The following is a 19,231-nucleotide window of genomic DNA, read 5'->3' on the forward strand; positions in this document are numbered from 1 at the left end:
CCCTCAGGGATTCCCAGGAGCTGCCTCCCTAGCAAAGGCACAACAAGCTGTATCCTCCTCTGAAGAACAAGTGGAGTGTGCGAGAGGCCCTGGGTTCCATTCCCAGCAATGTTTAAAACCAGATGTGGTGCACACCTGCAATCCCAGCACTAGAGAAGCAAGGCAGGAAGAGCAGAAATTCAAGGTCACCCTTGGCTGTAGGACAAGTTTTCATCCAGTCTGCTGGGACTACTTTTATTTCTAAGTTGACTCTTAACATTGCATGTGTGTACGCAGACATGTGTAGGTTTCCACAGACGTGTATGGGATTCCATTTTTCTCCTTTTTACAGGGAGTCTAAAGAAAAAAAAAAGGACCCCCAGTCCTCCCAGATTCCAGAACCCCAGCTAATCTCAAGGGTCTTAGCTGGTACCCCCAAAGAGTACCTGTTTTCAAATGCCAGTGGTACCTTGAGAAAGGCTCAAGCTATAGCCCGCCTCCAGGTCCTTGGGGTCTGGGGTTGTGGGTGTGTGGAGAAGTCAGTACTATGTCCTGGTTTGTCGTCCCTGCCCCTATTCCCTGGCAGGTCTTGGGCTACTACAACCGCAGGGGGATCAATCCAGAAACTTTTCTAAACGAAATCAAATACATCGCGAGCGACCCTGATGACAAGCACTTCTTCAACGTCACAGATGAGGCGGCCCTGAAGGACATTGTCGATGCCCTCGGGGACAGGATCTTCAGCTTGGAAGGTGACCGACTCATGGTCTTACACCTCTGCCCAAGGACTATAATACCCCAAAACAGGGTGATGATGAGGCAGCACAGGCCTCACCTCAGGACCCGCTCAGAAAAGAGCCCCAGTTCCCATGATGCCCCAGGACACAGGACCCTGGACTAACCAGTGATGCACAGAGCTAACATCTTCTCGCTGTTGTTTTAGGCACCAACAAGAATGAAACCTCTTTTGGACTGGAGATGTCACAGACTGGCTTTTCCTCGCATGTGGTAGAGGTACAGGACCCTCCTCCTCCCTCTCTCCTTACTCATCCAGGTCTGTCTGCTGCCCCACCTTTTATGGCTCTCCCGTGTTTTTTCAGTGTCTCTGCCTCCTAGAATTTTCTAAAGCCTGGAATGGGGAAGTTAAGGTCTTCAACTTATTTCTAGTGTCTTCTGCCTGCTTCAGAAGACAGCTCACTATACATGTTACACACACAGAGAGAGAGAGAGAGAGAGAGAGAGAGAGAGAGAGAGAGAGAGAGAGAGAGAGAGAGAGGCAAGAAGCAGAGTGGCTGTGTGGGGGTGGGTACCTCCCAGGGCCTAACGTCTCATTCAGTCCATAGAAACCCACGCAATCAGGTCAAATAACAAAACCAAACAGCAAGTACCTGATAGCATCAGAGTCTGAGGTGACCCGTGCCAGCTCGGCCAGGGCATGTACTCATGTCGGGAAGGTGTCTATAGCTCCCAGCTCCACCAGGAGGCTGCAAAACCCATCTCTGTTCAGACTCTGCATTGGACTGCAACAGCCCCAGGTGTGCCTTGCCCATGAAGGACAGGCTGCAGGTGTCACTAACAACACAACCAGGAGGCTGCAAAACCCATCTCTGTTCAGACTCTGCATTGGACTGCAACAGCCCCAGGTGTGCCTTGCCCATGAAGGACAGGCTGCAGGTGTCACTAACAACACACGGTGTCAGGGGCCATGTTCCCCTGAGGCTTAACCTAAGGGAGCCTGGGCCCTCACAGAGGAGCAAAGTCAGTGTTTTGGGAAACATTTTATAAACTGTCACGTCCTGGGGGCTCCATGTGGGAAGCATGTCAGCCCCGAGAGTATACCAGTACATGCTCCTCCTCCAGGTATGTGTGCTTCAGACAACAGGTGTCTTGGTTGTGCGCGTGTGTGTACTCTCCGTGTTCAGGAAAGGTCTGCAGGCCCACAATGATTACACATCCCTCCGTCGTCCCCACACATCCTCTGAACCCTTCTGGGATGTGGGCAGGGCAGGATTCCTGGTTCCCATCCTGCAGGTTAAGAACGGATTCATGAGGTCAGGCAAGCTGGGGCTAAAGTGACGTGAGCAAGGACTGCGTGAGCTCTTCCCTCTGCAGTCGGCAGCTGCTCCGAGAGGGGCTCCCAGGAGCTCTGAGTAAGAGATCCCAGACTGGAGAGAGCGGCTCATGCATGCCAAGCGGCAGGCAGATGTTTGGATATGCGGCCTGTGCACAGATTTTTGCCAGGCTCCATCTGTAGAGTATCAAGTCCACTGAGGTGGATACAGCAAGATACGAGCATAGATTTCCCACCATCCCAGCAGCCCCTGGCCAGGTGCACAGCCCTGTAAACTTTCCCCAGGGGTCCCTGCACCTCATTTCATGCTCAAAAGAGCCCTGTGAGGTCTGCAAGTGGGGACAGTCATCCTGATTTAGGTGGCTGGGCCCACTGGTCTTCTAAGTGCTTCTTATGGCTGGGATTCAGGAGGAGCAGAGGTGGAGCTGGGCCACCAGGAGACAGGAGCTTACATTTACATGAGGTCAGGCAGCCAATCCCCGCTCAGTACTATCAATACTGTCCCTCTGGGGACAGGGCAAGAATGAGGATCTGATTTTAAATACCCAGCATGGCTGCCTATACCCATAATTCCAGCATTGGAAGAGAGAGATGGGTAGACCATAAGAGCTCACTGGCCAGCGTTCCTAGCCACCTGATAGGCTTCCAGTTCAGTGAGAGACCGCTGTCTCAAGGCAGAAATGTCAGCAGTGACAGAGGAAGACATCTGATATTCCGCTCTGGCCTCCAAAGGCACAGGCATGGGCATGGGCATGCCCTCCTGCATACGCACACGCATGCACCCGCCACACAGAAAGGGCAATGGGGAGGGAGGGAGGGCGAACACAGCAAGAAAATACAACTTCATGAAGAGCAGGGAGCATTGATTAAGATGCAACTGAAGTACCAAAAGGAATCAGCAGTGAGCCTTGCCACCCAACATCAGCTCACAAACTGCCAAAACAGCATGGAGAGCAGGAGGCGGAGAGCGGGGAGCCGTAGCTGCCTCCCAGGAAACCAAGTCTAGAGCTCCAAGGCCTAGGAGGAAATTATAAACAGTTGACGCCCACTTGTGGGAGGCCCCAGAGAACTCCTCCATGGGAGGAAGAACACTCTGCTACCACCCTGAACTGAGATGGCCAAGGATATGGCCAGGTGTCATGGCGGGGGGGGGGGGGGGGGGGGGGGCAACACATGACTGTCCCTGCAGTGAAGGCCACCCAGGTAGCTATACCCTGGGGCTGTGTCATGGAAGCTCAGTGGCCCCATAAATCTAGGGTGGCCTGAAGGCCATAAGTCAGGGAATCCAGACAGGCCCATGAGGAAACACTGGATGCCAGATGCCAGTCTTTCCCAGATGATTCACGCCATTTCCCAGCTGGGCCACACGCCTGGCGTCCCCCACCAAAGTTCTGGCCTTTTTCCCAGGATGTTCTAGATTTTTTTTCCCCCAGATTTCGGATGTCTGGGGCCCTCAGCTGGGAAGACTGTGACTTGGGAGATTTGTTTTGATGGCCTTCATGAACACACTTCCTACTACGCCTGTCCCCAACAAATCCATTTTGGGGACCCAAGGTCTATCTGTGGCCAAGATACAATGGCATAGGTGAAATGAGAACTCGCCTTGCCCCTCGCTCCTGAGGTCCAGGGCAGTTCTCAAACCCTACACAGGGAGGATGGAAAAGGCCCTCCCAGCAGGGCCAGGCACCTGGGTGGAGCAGGCCTTTCTCAGCACACCAGAGGTCCCCGCTGTCAGCAAGGCCACAACACCTCTTCAAAACCCTCTCCAGACATCAAGAAGTCTAGCATGCAGTCACAAACTTGGACTCAGCAAACAGACATGAAGAAAGGGTGGCCCACCTTCTGGAAGGGCTCAGGTAGAAAACCGGAAGCAGGAGCCATGTGGGGCTTGGGAAAACCAGTGGGGGCTTTTCTTGCTGCCCCATCTACCCTCTGGCCAAAGACCCAGCCCCGCCCAGACTTGCTGTGTGATTTTGGGAACGCTTCTGCCTCTCTTCGAACCCCAAGTGCAGATAAGGAGTCTGCCCCCTCCCAGGGCCCCTGTGGGCTCCCACGGGAGAGGATTGGATGAGAAAGTGCCCCACCAAGAAGGAGCATACTCCAAAATCGAGGAATGTTGGCAGTGACCATGGACAACAGGAATTTGGGTTCCGGACCTCAGTCTTGGCCCAGCCCACTGTCAGTGCTTCCCAGCTGAGTGGAGCAGGGAGCTAATTAGAACATTGGACTTTGAACATGACAGAGCACCAGGCACTCCCCAAGACAGCTTATTTATAGTTGCAAAAACATTCCACAGGGGAAGTTCTCCCTCCAGAGAACTGGCCTTTTCAACTCTTGGATAAGATCAACTTGCCTCTTTAAAATGGCAGGAGATCTTTGAACCCAGCCAGAACCAGCCAGCTGGGCTCATGGAGGGCTGGAGCATGGGGTTATGGGGAGGGGAGGGACTTACCTGCCGAAACTGTAAAAGGCCAAAGCTGCTGCTGGCACAGTGCTTGGCTAGCACAGGACAGACCCTGTGTTCTATCTTAGCACACACGCGTGCGTGCACACATACACACACACACACACACACACACACACAATGAGTAAGGATCTCATAAAGCCTAGTCTAGCCTCAAAGTCACTATGTAGCCAAGGATAACTTTGATTTTGATCCCTCTACTTCCACCACCCCAGTGCTGGGATTATAGGCATACACCCATCATGCCCAGTTTATATGGTGTGGAGAATGGAACCCATGGCTTTTCCTGTGCCTGGCAACCACTCTACCACTGAGCCACATCCCAGGTACATTGAAGCCAGGAAGAACCTCAGGTTTCTATGTTTTTTTTCTTTGTTTATTTTGAGGAGGAGTCCACCACTAGCCTGAAGCTCACCAAATAGGCTGGGTTGGCTGGTCAGCAAGTGGGGCCACATGCATGTCCAGCACTGAGTCTATGGCACATGCCACCATGCTCAGCTGCTTTTCCCATGAGTCCTAAGGACTGAACGCAGGTCACTGTACTTGCAAAGCAATCACTTCACTGACTGAGACATCTTCCCAGCCCCTATTTGCAAAAGAAAATTAAAGCCCAAAGCTAAGATACAGGGTAACCGCCCCTCCCCTGAATCTGGGGGGTGGGGCTACTAGTCTCACCTCCTCCTTCCTGCACTGCGGTCCAGGTACCATTCCTCCTCCTTCAGGGCTTGCTGTTTGCCTTCCTATGCCCAGTCATGTGGTTTGTTCACTCTAGGGGTGGGGAGGGTCCAGGGACCCAGTTCTCAGGAAATGACACCTCCTGCCTTCATACCCAGGCACGGTGGCATGCACTTGTTCTGCAGTAGTGGGCAGGGCAAGGGACACCCTCCAAGTCAGTGAAGAAACGAGCTCCATGGCCCTGCCTTGTCTGCCCAACCTGTCTCATCCACTCTGCTTCCGCTCTACAATTCGCAGTTCCTAGAAAGCAAAGCTGCCTTCTCCCTGACTGGGGCCTTTGCTCAGTCGCTCCCAAGGCAGGCTTGAAGGGGCTTGAAGGGGTGTTGGGCTGGGTAGGTAACAAGGAAGCTGAGTGGTTTTAAAAGTCCAAGGAAATGTGGAAGGCTTGTCCTGGGTTCAGAGTGTATTTCTAGAATGTCCCTTTATCTGTTTTTAAAGTCGCACCCTTGAGATCAGCTTGACCCATTTGGTGCTAAGGATGAGACAGGGCACCATTGGTCTCTGAGGCTTGATTATAAGTGAAGAGCCCCAGTTGGAAGCTGAGTTTCTAAGTCACCATCCCGGCAAAGGTACCCCCCCCCCAGACGACTATGGTGCATTAGAGTTGGCAAGGACCTGGGTGCTTTCAGCAAGAGGTCCCTAGAAACCGGGTCTGATGCCACATTCTCCCCTGGTGCCAGGACGGGATCCTGCTGGGAGCCGTGGGAGCCTACGACTGGAACGGGGCAGTGCTGAAGGAGACAAGTGCGGGCAAGGTGATTCCCTACCGGGAGTCCTACCGTAAGGAGTTCCCGGAGGAGCTGAAGAACCATGCCGCATACCTAGGTGAGGCCCTAGGAGGGTGGCTGGTGACAGAGGGTAAGGAGGGCCCCAGATTGAGAGGCCCATCTGTACCTGTTGGCAATTCTAGCTACAAGGCTGGTTTCTCCCTAGCTACATCCCACACCCCATGCCAGCGTCTGACCGTATAGAATAAATGACAGCAAGTTCCCCACAGTATACGTAAGCTTCCATGGAAGCTTCTAAACTTTCGGTCAGTTGCCAGGGTCCTTAAAGCTTTAGGTCTGGACTGGAGCTACGTCACCCTGGGCCTGCCTCCCCTAGAACAAAGCGCAAGTCTTGTCAACAGCCGTTCTCCCTTTTATTAAATAATTCTGTTTGGTTTGGGGGCTGGGGATCAAGCGCTACGTCTCCAGGGTCTTTCCGTTAATCCTCGCACTCAAGGGAAACAGGGCTCACTCTTCCTCCTCAGGCCTGGTTGCTCCCCATACCAAAACCCGGCAAGCTGTACTGAGCACACAGCATCAGAGACCAGTCTTGTTTCTTCCTCTGGCAGGCTACACAGTGACATCGGTCGTGTCCTCCAAGCAGGGGCGGGTGTATGTGGCCGGAGCCCCCAGGTTCAACCACACGGGCAAGGTCATTCTGTTCACCATGCACAACAACCGCAGCCTCACCATCCACCAGGCTCTTCGGGGCGAGCAGGTAACGGAGAACAGGGGGCAGGCTCTGGGCAAGGGTGAGGGTCTGACCTAGGCAGAGTGAGCCAAAGGGCTCCTCCCTCTCAACAAGAAGGTCCCACACCCACAAGTATCCCCCTGTGCTGGGGGCACAGGTCCAGTTCTCTCTGACTGAAGGTGCCTGCAAAAACAGTTTCCCACTAAACAGCCACAGAACCTGCACTGTCCCCTCCCCTCAAAGTCCAGTTGGCTCCTAATGAGAGCCTGGGGCAGCTTCTTCCCTCCGTCTTATGGGCCTCTTGCCTCTAGAGTGCAGGGTGACCTCTGCTGCTACCCTGCCTGGTGTGCTCAGGAGTAGCCGCTCCAGGCAGCATCAGTGTCTAGCTACCTGGCCTGGGCGTCTCCTAGCCCTGGGGTATTCTGAAAGGACAGCCACACTCCTTGAGCTGTCTTGTTATTTTTAAGTATTTTCCGACCCACAAACCTCTCCGCCGACACAATAATCCCAATCAGACCAAATCAGTCCGAATTAGAAGATGACCAGGTTTAATGGCTGCCAGTGCTCCTGGGTGGCCCCCCGGGAAAACATGGAGGGGGAGAAGGAGAACCTGAATAACCTCCGGAGAGGGAAAAGGGGAGACCATGTGTTCATTCTCGGAGGTGGGGGGCAGTTTAAATAGCCTGTGGGAGTGATCTTGACCCTTCCTGGGGAGGAGGTCACTGGTGGGCTTTCTCAGAGGTCGAGTTTGGACTGAGGCAACTCCCAAGGGATGGAGCAGAAATGAAAATTTTTGCCCAACATTCTAAAAATGGATGCCAGGGGGCTGGGGTGAAGCCCCCAACTAAACAATCCAGACTCTTTGTTTAAAGGGGTGCAGGGAGCTGAGGTGACGCTTCCGACCAGTTATATCATTCCCTGCCCCCCCCCACACACACACAACAAGACCCACAAGGACAGCAGCTTCTTCCTTTTTCCTGGCAGTAAAGCTCACTGCTAATGCCACTGTCCCTCTTGGGATGTGCTGACAATCAGACTGTGTGACAGGCTGTGTCAGGCGGTTAGGACACCGATTAGAAAGCTCTGGTGAGCAAGCACTGGTGGCAGGAACAAAATGCATCACAGCAGCAGCCCAGGAAGCAACACAGCTTCTCCAGGATTGTACACTAGGTTCCTGACCAGGTCATGCTAAGAACTCAGGCTCTTCCGTGACGTCACCTCTTGACTCCCAACAGCCCCTACCTAGACCAGGCCTTGACATCTCCTGACTGACAGCATCCTCTGGTACCCTGGACCCCAGCTAAGCCCCACCCAGGCCCCCGACCTGCCTTCTCTCATTACTTGGAGCCTGAGAAGAGCCCCATTCTATAGCTTCTCCTGCCCTGTGTTACCAGGACACACGCCTCTCCTATCAACCTGAGCACAGGCTACAGAGGGTCACAATTCTCTGACTCCTCTTCTAGGCCAATGGCGCACTGGTATGCACCTCATGTTCAGACTGGCAAACTCTGCCCCATCCCACTCCACCCCACACCAGCCCTCTCTCCACCCCGCCCCACCATGGTCCATCCCACTCCACCAGCTCCACCATGATCCAGCCCGCACCAGCCCACTCCACCCGCCCCACCACCACCATGGTCCAGCCCACTCCACCGGCTCCACCCTGCTTCATCCAGCTCCACCTGCTCCAGCCCGTACCAGCCCACTCCACCTGCCCCCTATCCCCACGATTCAGCCCACTCAAGGCTAGCACCTTCAGGAAGGGAAAGGCTAGACCTGGGAACTACAGGTAATATGCTGATAACTCAAGACTCTTTCCTGATCAGCTCCACCTCCAGCATCAAAATAAGAAACTGTAAAGCTGAAGACAGATCACTGTGACCCACAGAGCTGAAACCATAGATTTAGTTGACTTTTCCTGTCTGCTTTATATATAATTGCTTTATGTTGACACCTCTCTTCCTTCCCCACCTGGCTCAGGCTCTTGTCTTTTTCTTCTGTCTGTATATTTATCTTCCTTCTTAAAGGCTTTTTTGTTTTGTTTTGAGACAGGGTCTAATGTAGCCCAGGAAGACCTTAAACTCACTATACTGTGTAGGATTGCCTTGAATTCCCAATCCTCCTGCCTCCACCTCCCATGTTAGGATTATAGGCAAGCAGCACCACATCTGGTTTATGCGGTGCTGAGGCTCAACCCCAGGGCTGCAGCATCCTAGACAAGCACTCTGCCAACTGAGCCACATCCCTAGCCCGTGCAAAGTCTTTAGAACAGGCTACTGAGCCAAGCATGATGTGATGGTGCACTCCTTTAGTTCCAGCACTTGGGAGGCTGAGGCAGGCAGATCTCTGTGAGTTCAAGACCAGCCTGGTCTACATAGCAAGTTCCAGGACGGCCAAAGACATATGGTTTTATGCCTGGAGGTCATGGCAGAAGGAACATTAGGCTTCCTGTGTCAGAGTGGCTTAGCCCAGCAATCATCAGGCTTCTGACCTGGCCAGGCAACTGGACTCCTCTTGGTTTCAAGTAACCCATGCAAAATGGGAAGAAAAAAAAGGGGGGGCAGGCTGAGGTGTAAGCTCAGCGGCAGAGCTCTTGCCTGGCACGTACCAGGGCCTGGGTTTAACACTGCCTCCTAACAGCATGGTGCACCACAAGCTAACCCAAGGTTTTAGTGTCTCACATGGGGCCCCATCACAGGCAGGATCTGTTCCCTCTTCTAAGCATTTACTGAGCCCATCCTGTGTGCCAGGCATGACCCCCAAGCCTACAAGGGCCTACCCTCAAGAGGCTCCCAAAGAGAAAGCAGACCCTGGTGGGAGAAGGCACCCTTGTCACGAACAGTGGGGTTGAGAGGTCAGAGACACCTTCTCAAAGGAAGCGAAGCATCAGCTGAAGGCTGAGTTTCTGCAGGAGGCAGGGGAGCGGGGAGGCAATGTAAGGAAGAGGAAAGCTTGTGAGAGGGAAGCAGGTCTTAGAAAAGAGAAATCACTGATGTACGGCAGGAAGGGGCAGGTGGAGGAGGCTCAGTGTTGGGAGCCAGGGGCAGCAGAGCAGAGACTGGGAAGGGAGGCAGATCCTACAGGGTCATGCTAAAGAACGTAGGCTTTATCCCAAACACCAGGCTGTATATGGCTGGGGGTTAGAGGCCAGGTGGCCATCACAAGGACGAGGTGGGAGCCAAGCATAGAGGAGGAGCAGTCAGGCAACAACGAGATGCTGGCCAATACCAGGCTGCATGTGATAGAGATGGAAGTAGAGACAGGGGTTCCTCAGTCTCTAATGGAAGGTGAACGGTGCCCCGGCTCACGTGGGGATCGCTACACTCAATGAAGGACAGAGATAAAGAGAGAGTGAGCCCTCGGACAGGCACGTGTCAGTCACCATCGACAGTGGGAATGCCAGTGTGCTCCATGACACTTGGAAATGAACTATTGTGGCTTGATTAAACCATTAGGGGACATAGCTCACTCTGAATCAGCAGCAATCAAGTCACAAAGAACCAACCCGTCACGGTTGGCTATTGCACTCATGAGTTCACAGCAGCTAAGGTTACCTGCACAAGCCTAGATGGGGAGGAGCTCATGAGGCCCCACCCCTAACTGATGACCTATTAGCAATTGATAGCTGCTGAACGAAGGAGAGTCCGTTTCCTTAGGGGTGTGGCCACTAGTACACACACGGGCAATGCTAAGTGGCTTTAGTCCGTTGTTTTTTAAAGGGAGAAGAAATAATGTTGAGAGAAGATGACTAAGGGGGACCTGGAGGAAGTTGGAGGGGCAAACTGGAGAGTGGGCAGGACTGGGCTTTATTATATACATGTCTGAAAATTCTCAAAGAATAAATGTTTTTAAATGGGGCCTTTATGAGAAAGAAAAAAATGTCCTGAAGAAAGGTTCTGGATACATTGTTATATCTAATAATCAGGAGAGATGAAGAGCAGTCTCGTTGTGATGAGAAAAGCTTCTTTATATATAAGAACTGGTAATGTAAAGACCATAGAACAGAGTGGGGGAAATACAGAACAACACTCACGCTGGCTGTGCCTCAGTGTTGAGACTATGGGTAACTCGTTTTTGTCTTCAAAAATTTTATGTAGTTTCTTTTTTTGCCATTATATTATTTTGATTTTTGTCATTATAATATATCACAGTCCCGAGGAATAAATAACCATAGTTAAAGTTAAGTAATGAAAATACAGGAGGGTGGGAAGGAGCTGCCAATTGAGATAGGGAAAGAAAGAAGGATACCCTGAAAGCAGGTAAGTCTGCCCAGGGGAGAGGAGGGGAAGGTAGGCATGAGAAGGGAGGGTCTGCCAGGACCCCAAACATTCCAGGTCAAAAGATGACCCAGGTTCTTGGCCAGGGCTGTCAGTGTGAGACCTGGGGACCCAGCTTGATCTTTCTCCCATCCATGTGCCGCAGATAGGCTCCTACTTTGGGAGTGAGATCACCTCAGTGGACATCAATGACGACAGAGTGACCGATGTCTTGCTGGTGGGCGCCCCCATGTACTTCAGCGAGGGCCGAGAGCGAGGCAAGGTGTATGTCTACAATCTGAGACAGGTACTGCGGTCAGGAGGGGCCGGGCAGCTCTGCAGGGCATCAGAGTCCTACACTGACTTGGTCAACCTTGAGGGAACCCAGGTTCCCAGGAGGCCCGGTACTGCCTGCAAGAGCCAGCTGGGAAGGACGGGAGCCTCTCTGCCCTGGGCTCCTGTCACTGGGAGGGGTCCTGGGAATGGAATGAAGAGAAGTCACTTGGCAAAAGGAGTCGAGATCCCAGAGCCTCTGCCCAGTTCCCTGAGCCTCTTCCCGGCCTTGGTTTTGCAGAACCGGTTTGTTTATAATGGCACTCTGAAGGATTCCCACAGCTACCAGAACGCCCGGTTTGGGTCCTGCATTGCTTCAGTTCAAGACCTCAACCAAGACTCCTACAATGATGTAGTGGTGGGGGCCCCTCTAGAGGACAGCCACAGAGGGGCCATCTACATCTTCCATGGCTTCCAAAGCAGCATCCTGAAGAAGCCCATACAGGTGGGGCTTGGGGAGACTAGGTAGAGCAGAGAGTGGGCAGTGTGGGCTGCACCCATGTATTCCTGCGGCTCAGTTTCCGTGCATGCCCTCTTGCAGGAAGGATCCTGTCTGTTCTAGCTGTGCCTACCTCTAGTGGAGGGATTGACATGGGCACAGTGATGTTCAGAATGTCCCCCATCTATCCCCATATACACCTTTATCCTCTCAACAACATCAGTCCAATGAAAATCTCAGGCACCAAATATCACTGCCCCAACAGGAACCCTGTGACTGGGACACTTCCGGCTGGGTTCCATTTTCACTACAAACAGACCAAACCCAGCTCAAATTTGACCTTCTTCAGCCTCAAAGCCATCAGAATTTTGCCCACTCTTTTTTTCTCTTTTTTAAAATAATTCTTTTTTATTTCATGTGCATGGATGTTTTGCCTGCATGTATGTGTTTACAGTGCCCAAGGAGGCCAGAAGAAGGCATTGGATCCCCTGGAACTAGAGTTACAGACCATCATGAGCTGGCATTTGGGTGCTAGGAACAAAATCCAGGTCCTCTGCAAGGGTAGCCAGGGTTGGTTTTTTAATATTAATTTATTTTGTGTATGAGTGGTACCTGCAGATATGTATGTATACCACATGCATGCCTGGTACCCATGGAGGTCAGAAGAATATGTTTGATTCCCTGGAACTGGAGTTAGAGATAGCAGTGAACCAACACGTGGGTGCTGGCAATCAACCTAGGTCCTTTGTAAGAGCAACAAGTACTCTTAACCACTAGGTCATCTCTCCAAACCCCATTTTTACTTTTCTTTCTCTCTTTTTCTTTTTCCTTTTTTCTTTTTTTTTTTTTAAGGGTTGACCTATGTGGCCCTGGCTGACCTCAAACTCACAGAGATTCACCTACCTCTGCCTCTCAGGCTGGTGTTGAAGGCGTGTGCTACTACTCTGGCCCACCCATTCTATTCATAATTTCACATATGTGTACCATGTATACTGACCGTTCTCACCTCCCTATAACCTCTATCCATCTCCCCCCGACACACACACACACATACACACACACTTATCTCACTTATACGTATCTATTCATTTTGTTTTGGGAACCTCAGTGAAGACTTACCAGCACCATCTGTGTGACCATGAGAGCTATATGCTGGAGCCTGGTGGTTCAATAGCAGGAACACAACAACAACAACAAAAATAATGAGTCCTTCTTTCCCAGAATCTATCAATAAATAATGGATCAGGGGTAAAGGGTAGGGTCCCCCGTGAGCCCCTCCCCTTTCCCTGACTGACTGTTGATTGAGCCCAGCGCACATAACTACAGCTGTGGGTTAATGATCTAAACAGTTGTATTGAGTGTAGAGAATCTGCCTAAATAATTTATTAGTAAGACAGTCAAATAAATACGGCAAAGTAGAAATGCCAGTGGATTTGTTATCTTCCAGGTAATTACACTGACATTCACCAAGTACTTTATATTTTGTGGTGCTCAGGATCAAACTTAGGGCCTTGTACCTTCCAGGTGAGCACTCTACCACTGAATTACACCTTCAGTCCTTGAGTTTTTGAGGCAAGGTCTTGATATATATATATATATAGAGAGAGAGAGAGAGCCCATGCTGGTCTTGAATTTCTAAGCCTATTTCCACCTCTCAAGTGCTGAGATTGTAAGTGTGAGCCACCAAACTTGTTAGGGAATATTTTGAGACGTAAACAGTGACTTTAAAGGCGGGGGTTTCTCTGGTAAGGCAGCTGCCAGGTCTCAGAGCTCAGAATTGTCCGTCACCCTAGAGCTAACTGGGACTCACGGTACACACACCCTTTCTCTCTTCTCCCTGCAGAGAATCGCAGCCTCAGAGCTGGCTCCTGGCCTACAGCATTTCGGCTGCAGCATCCACGGACAACTGGACCTCAATGAGGATGGGCTTGTGGACCTAGCAGTGGGCGCCCTGGGCAACGCTGTGATTTTGTGGTCTGTTCCTGTTTCCCCCAACTACAGGACTTCCCTGAGGGTTACCAGACTAGAGTGCTTCAAAAACCTGCTTCTGGGTCCTCGCCTCTTGGTTTTAGCTACTGTCATCCAAATGAATCCTGAACCTCTCCCATCTCATGTGATCTTGGAGTCCTGATATGTATTCCCAACAGAATTCTAGAACCTTTGGCCACTATCAGGTCCAAAATCTGTCCCTCACCCCCAAAACTTTCCCCACACTCTGGCCCCTGCAGCATCTCTTCCTCTGCTGCTCCCCCAGGTTACACAGAGGGAGCACTGAGCCTCCTCTAGAAGGCATTTTCCTCCCCTCCAGCACAGAGTGGATGTGAAATATAGGGGTTTCTTTCTTCCAACCCCCCTGACTTTATTTCCTGTGTGTGTGTGTGTGTGTGTGTGTGTGTGTGTTTCCACATCAATGTTTTAGAAAAGCCCATGCATTGTCTTGTGTACTGATACTTTTAAAATGTATCCATGGTTAGCCTGGAATTTTCTATGTAGACCAGGCTGGTCTCAAGCTCACAGAGATCCACCTGTCTCTGCTAAGGTTAAAGGTATTATATCATCATGCCTGGCTGATTGGAGCTTTTTACATATACATGGATGAGATAAATTTCATCATTTAGGATTTTCTGCACTAACTTAAAATTTGAAGAAAAAAAAAGTCAGCCAACTTTCCATCATCTTGACACTGACATCTGCAGCATCTGACTGTACTTCCAGTCTTTTCCCTCACTTGTGCTCCAAACACCAGCCACTCGGCCTCACTCCTGAGCCTATTAGACGTGCAGAGTCTGTGCCAATGGACAGCAGCTGATCTGGGCTGCAAGAAGTCTGCAGGAGGCAGTGGTGCATGCAGATTAGAACTTGAGAGACAGTCTTAAGACAAGCTCATGTCTCCAGTTAGTGTGACCCGGGGTGCAGCCTTGGCGTGGGATTTCTTGTTGGTTGGTTGGGTTGTAGACTCACTGGGAAGTCGGGGATGACTTTGGATTTCTGAGCTTTCTGACTCTGTCTCACCACACCTTGTTTATGATGCTGGGAATCAAACCCAGAGCTTCATGCATGCTGGGCCAGAGCACTGCCAACTGAGCCACATCCTCTGTTCCTGACATGGGTTTTCTTTTCCTCCTCCCCCCACCCTTTCTTTTTTCTTTGCTTTGCTCCACTGTTCCTTCCTGAGCTGAGCCAACAGGTTGTTCTTCAGTGACAGGTCCTGAGAGAGAGGACCAGGGAATCAGAAGGTGAGGGGACAGATAAGTCTGGGATGAGGAGGTCTTACACAGGCTTATGTCTTATGCCAAGCAAGCTTATTTAGAAGCATGGTATTTTATATACTATTTCCAGGGGAGAAATGGGGCGTTGTCAGCGGAAACTACTATACAATGGGATGCAGTCAGCAGGAATCTAATCAAGCAGTGTGGCCCCAAGGGAGCACAGGGTACCTCAAGAGTGGAACTGATAGCTCCAGTCTCTTAGGGGAAAAGCCAAGTTCCTAGTAACAGCAAATCTCCAGCCTCAGCCACAGACTGTCCTTGCCAAGCCTGCTCCTGAGCCAGTACATGGAGCTAGATTCCTTTTGTCATTTCGTAAGGGCCTTTGAGACAGCCTTGGATCGGTTCAGCTCACAATCCTTTCTCCTTTTTCATTTATATCTGATAAATGTTTTGTCTCTATGTCTGTGCACCATGTGCACGCTGCTGCCCATACAGGCCAGAAGCAGGAGTCAGATTCCCCTGGGACTGTAGTTGCACGTGGTTGTGAGCTGCCACATGTGTTGGTGCTGGGAATCAAACATGTGTCCTCTGAAAGTGCAGCCAGTCCTCTTGAGCCCTGAGCCATCTCCCCAGGCCCTCTCTCCCCAGTTAATTCAAATGTGTGTCGGGCTGGATATGCCGGGTGGGGGGAAACCAGTAGTCCTTGACAAGAGCAACCGGAGGAAAAGGAGGATGGGCTGTCCCGGAGCCCTAAAGTCGCTGAGCCTCCCGCCCTCTCTCTTTGGCCAATCAATCCCATAGCCTCCTCAGGTCTCTCTGCCCCTTCCACCACACCACACCCTCTAGGGGGTTTTACAGACTCCACATCTGGGTCTGTACCTCTGCCCCTGGGTCCCAGCGAGGCAGAACTCCAGCCCCATCCTAGCTGACCTGTCTGTCTTCTCCAGGGCCCGCCCCGTGGTGCAGATCAACGCCAGTCTCCACTTTGAGCCACCCAAGATCAACATTTTCCACAAGGACTGCAAGCGCAACGGCAGGGATGCCACCTGTCTGGCTGCCTTCCTCTGCTTCGTGCCTGTCTTCCTGGCACCCCACTTCCAAACAGCAACCGTCGGTAAACCAGCCTCCTTGGGCCACCAGCCAAGCTCTGGTTTCTCTGTGGGCTTTGTGATTGTTCTGGTTCCCAGCCTGGGCCTTTCCCGAAATGGGTTCTAGGTACCAGGCCACACCCTGAGCACCTTCAATGCCTGCTAGATTCTCCTCTAAGGCTCTCCTTTCAAGGGACCCCTGGAAGGGCAAGAGTGGTATGGGCAGAACTGATGGGACAGACCAGGGACAGAAGAATGTCCCTTGGTTGTATTTTGAACCAGATGTAAAAGGCAGGCAGTATACTATAGAGAGGAGGCCAGGAGTCAGGCAGACTCAGGAAGCCAACCTGAAGCCATCCTTGGGGAGCTAGGGACCAGGGGCTGGGCATGTGAGCCACAACTGCCATCCAGCAGGGCCATGGGCCTGGGAAGGGTCCTCTCCTTTTACCTCAGATTAGATTCAGGTACCTGCTTCCTGGACCCTGCAGCCCTGGAAGTGACAGATACAATGGAGACCACAGGTAGTGTCCCTTCCAGTGATGAGGACAAAACCAGACAAAGAAGAAAGGGGGAGATGAGGACACATCCAGGCCTGGTGGCTGGGCACTTTTCTTGCAAGTTCCATCTATGATAAGACAAAGGATACAGCCACTATAGAACTGCCTAGGGGACAGAAGACACTGTGTCAGTCCTGGCTTTCAGATTTTTGTAGGCTAACAGGAGAAAGTCTATGGGCCTCAAGCCACAGAATACAGACATGGGTCCAAGGAGCCCCCCTAGCATGAGAAAGCCCTAGGAGGAGCTCCTAAAGGCACGGAGCCATGATGTGAGACAGGGTGTTAGAGGGAGGGGCTGAGGAGGTCATCGGTCAGCAGTGCTGAGCAACATTAGCCTGCCCGTCCCTCTCCTTTTTGCAAGACTCACTTCTCCCTCCCTCCCTCCCTCCCTCCCTCCCTCCCTTCCTCCCTCCCTCCTGCTGTTCTCTTGTTTTTTCCTCCTCCTCCTCTTCAGCTCCTTCCTCCTCACCATATTTGCTCCCAATATGGAAGCTTCCAGCTGCCCGTGAGGGATGAGCCAGAGGCTAAGCAGGTGAACAGTCTAGGATGGGGATGAAGCGCCAGCTTGGTCTTGATCTTCTCTCTTCCAGGCATCAGGTACAATGCCACCATGGACGAGAGGCGGTACATGCCACGGGCACATCTGGACGAGGGTGCAGACCAGTTCACCAACAGGGCTGTCGTACTCTCCTCAGGCCAGGAACACTGCCAAAAGATCAACTTCCATGTCCTGGTGAGCCCAGCAACCCACAAACAGGCCCTCAGCCCTACAAGAAGGGTCCAGAGTAGAGGAACTTCTATAGGAAGTCCCACGGTGCCAGGCCAGTTCCGAGCCCTCAGTGGGTAGCCAGAGAACAGTGTGGCCAACCCTGATTGATACCCTTCCTCGGGTCCCAGATAAGAGCCCTCATGGCTATACCACCCACCATACCCGCCTTCCCAGATGTTCACGCCTAGAAGGAATGAAATCGAGGCAGTGAGTTCATCTGAGAAGATGAGGGAACGAGTGGCCACCACCCGAGGCTAGAAAGTCAGAACAGCAGGGTGGGCTGGAGAGGAAGATCGGGTAAGGCAGGCAGAGGCATGGGCATGCTGACCAGTGGCATCCCAAGAAAGGCGGTGGCCCGGTGCTCATCACTGAGTGAGAAAGAGGTTTGCTTCCATACAGAAACACCAAGTGTGATGAGCACAGCTCTAGGGCATGGGCTTTCAGGGAGCTTGGAGTGCCCCGGTCATCTGTCACCCCTCTCAGGACAAACTGAACCTCCTTGTTCACATGTTCACCTGCGTCCCTTCCCTCACCCATTCAACATCACAAGGCCGTATCACACAGTGCTTGGGCCACACTCAGAGGTTTCTAGACTATTCCATGCCAGGGAAGAGAGCAGGCACACAGGTAGATCTTTTAGCTGAGCATAGTACAACATGCCTGTAATCCCAGTACTCAGGAGATGGGGCAGGAAGACTATCAGGGGCCAGCCTGGGCTAAATAGCAAAACAAAAAAAAAACGAGGAGGACAGAACAGTGAAGCAGCTTCGATGCTGTGGGAGAAGCTGATGAAACAAATCTGGAGTAGGAGGGAGGGGCCTGCCAGGCTTTCTGAAGGACCAAGGTATCTGAGCCATGAGAGCCGAGGCTTTGAAGGAAGAGCAGGAGTGTAGTAAAAACTTCGGGACACCAAACTGGCATCACTTTTCTACCTGGCACTCACTTCTCACCTGTAGACCTTGACAGAAACCATTGTCCACCTGGCGACTTCTCCTGAGGGCCAAAGGCCACTGTCCTCTTAGCCTAGAGGGGTGGGAGCTCTGTGTCTAGAGTTGTGGCCCAGGAAATGGTACCCTCTCCTCGCTGAACTCCGCCCTCCTCTCCCCACAGGACACTGCGGACTACGTGAAGCCAGTGACGTTCTCCGTGGAGTACTCCCTCGAGGACCCTGACTTTGGCCCCATGCTAGACAATGGCTGGCCCACTACACTCAGAGTGTCGGTGCGTCCTGCCCCTCTGCCACACACCCGCCCGTCCCTCACCCTCCAGCCTCCCGTCCTCAGAGACCCACAGCTAGCACCAGCAGGACAAGCCTCCTCTGTGTCCCATGTGCAGGGAACACTGAGTTGTCCCTTGGGAAGTGCAGAGGCCCAGAGGAGATCCATGACCTCTGGCTCTCACTCCTGCGTTTGCAGAAGAGGACTCTGTCACCCTGACTTTGCTCTTGTGTTTGTTGATTGACTAACGCAGTGATGGACTCTCCCTACCTGCTACTAAGGATCCCAAAGGAAAGCTTTCTCCTTGCCAGTGGCAGAGACCCTGCCTCTCAGCATTTTCTAGACTAAGGGCACCTGGATCCTCTGTTAATAGCTTAGGGTGCTTGCTCCCTGGAAAGTCCCTCTCAAGAAGTTCTCCCCAATTCTATGTGGGCTGGGAGAGCAGGCAGGATTTACAGAAGGCGATATTGGACTCTAAGCAATAGGCAAAGGCTTAATCACGTCACAACACTGAGAAACCTGGAGCTTCTGAGGTTCAGGCACTCAAGCAAAGTCTAGCCTGCAGCCCCAAAGTCACCCGAGTGCTTGCTCGGATTCCTCCAGCGCTGTGATGGGACTGTTGGGCCGGGATCACAGTGTCTCACTGTCCACACTCC

The 19,231-nt window shown here is 52.1% G+C and overlaps 1 protein-coding gene across 1 annotated transcript in view; it reads left to right on the forward strand.

Annotated features, from left to right (window-relative positions):
- Positions 1-19,231, forward strand: part of Itga11 (integrin subunit alpha 11) — a 102,850-nt gene that overhangs the window by 61,657 nt on the left and 21,962 nt on the right. Inside the window, exons 9-18 of the mRNA XM_050152015.1 lie at positions 566-731; positions 923-993; positions 5,930-6,074; positions 6,586-6,734; positions 11,130-11,270; positions 11,538-11,741; positions 13,579-13,709; positions 15,892-16,058; positions 17,180-17,322; positions 18,469-18,579. Of these exons, the coding sequence (XP_050007972.1) occupies positions 566-731; positions 923-993; positions 5,930-6,074; positions 6,586-6,734; positions 11,130-11,270; positions 11,538-11,741; positions 13,579-13,709; positions 15,892-16,058; positions 17,180-17,322; positions 18,469-18,579 (1,428 nt within the window). The remainder of the gene's footprint in view (positions 1-565; positions 732-922; positions 994-5,929; positions 6,075-6,585; positions 6,735-11,129; positions 11,271-11,537; positions 11,742-13,578; positions 13,710-15,891; positions 16,059-17,179; positions 17,323-18,468; positions 18,580-19,231) is intronic.

The sequence above is a fragment of the Alexandromys fortis genome, unplaced genomic scaffold (genome assembly GCF_014885135.2).
Source record: "Alexandromys fortis isolate MF-2015 unplaced genomic scaffold, M_Fortis_MF-2015_v1.1 scaffold_70, whole genome shotgun sequence".
Classification (NCBI taxonomy): Eukaryota; Metazoa; Chordata; class Mammalia; order Rodentia; family Cricetidae; genus Alexandromys; species Alexandromys fortis.